The 1,267-nt window shown below is 34.1% G+C and overlaps 1 protein-coding gene across 1 annotated transcript in view; it reads left to right on the plus strand.

Annotated features, from left to right (window-relative positions):
- LOC107059764 (uncharacterized) overlaps positions 1 to 1,267 on the plus strand; it is a 3,024-nt gene that overhangs the window by 650 nt on the left and 1,107 nt on the right. Inside the window, exons 2-4 of the mRNA XM_015306692.1 lie at positions 74 to 707; positions 806 to 890; positions 973 to 1,252. Of these exons, the coding sequence (XP_015162178.1) occupies positions 74 to 707; positions 806 to 890; positions 973 to 1,252 (999 nt within the window). The remainder of the gene's footprint in view (positions 1 to 73; positions 708 to 805; positions 891 to 972; positions 1,253 to 1,267) is intronic.

Raw genomic sequence — 1,267 nt, forward strand, 5'->3', positions numbered from 1 at the left:
TGCCTTTTCTTAAAGAATCTAAAGGTTCCTGATGGGTTTTCATCTAATATTTCTCAATGTGTGAACCTAAAAGATCACAAGATATCTGGATTGAAAAGTCATGATTGTCATGTTCTTCTTCAACATTTGCTCCCTCTTGCACTTCGTGGAATGTTGTCTAAAGAAGTGTGTGAACCGCTGATTGAATTATCTATATTTTTTAGTGTGCTTGGATCAAAGGAGTTGAAAATTGATAACTTGGAACATATTGAAGCACAAATTCCAATAACACTTTGCAAGTTAGAAAAGCTCTTCCCTCCTTCATTTTTTGATGTCATGGAGCACTTACCTGTTCATTTAGCTAGTGAAGCTAAGATTGCTGGACCGATTCATTATCGGTGGATGTATCCTGTGGAACGATGGTTATATTTTTTGAAATCTCTCATTGGTAATAGGGCATGTCCTGAAGGTTCTATTGCAGAGGGCTATATTGCCATTGAATGTATGACATTATGTTCGAGATATCTTCATAGAATTGACACAAAGTTTAATAAGCCTGAACGAAATTATGATGGGGGTTTAAAAAAATGTGATGGAGGCTTATCTATATTTTGTCAATCTGGAAAAACTCTGGGAGCTAAAACTCCATATGAGCTTAAAGCAGATGAATTAGAACAAGCACATATTTACATACTAAAGAATTGTGATGAAGTCTTATCCTATCTCGAGTATGTAGTGTTCTTTCAAATCATCTCATTATTATTATTATTTCCGTCAAGGTAATTTCATTTCTATATGAAATTCATGGTTTACTTCAATTTTGTAGAGAGTTTGCACAAACTCATGAGAATGCTCGACACTTGTCTGATGCAGAATGGAACAAACAATTTATTGAATGGTTTAAAGATAGGGCGAGTAATACATAAACATCAAATTTGATATTATAATATTGTATTACTCATTCTAAACTAGTCAACGTAATCTTGTTTATAGGTCGCACAATTGCACAAAGGAGATGATAGTCGTATGATGGAAGATCTCCTCTCACTTTCACGCGGTCCTACCAAATATTCCACGCATTCTAATGGTTATGTTATTAATGGATATAGATTTCATGCAGAAGATTATGATAGAAAGTTAAGGACTCAGAATTGTGGTGTTGTTGTATTGGGTGAGAATGATAAAGATAGTGAGAACCTTGATTACTATGGAGTTTTAACAGATGTGATTGAGTTGCAATTTGTCATGGATAGAAGAATGGTTTTATTTCGATGTAATTGGTTTGATG

This window comes from Solanum tuberosum, unplaced genomic scaffold (genome assembly GCF_000226075.1).
Source record: "Solanum tuberosum cultivar DM 1-3 516 R44 unplaced genomic scaffold, SolTub_3.0 scf00001, whole genome shotgun sequence".
NCBI classification, from domain to species: Eukaryota; Viridiplantae; Streptophyta; class Magnoliopsida; order Solanales; family Solanaceae; genus Solanum; species Solanum tuberosum.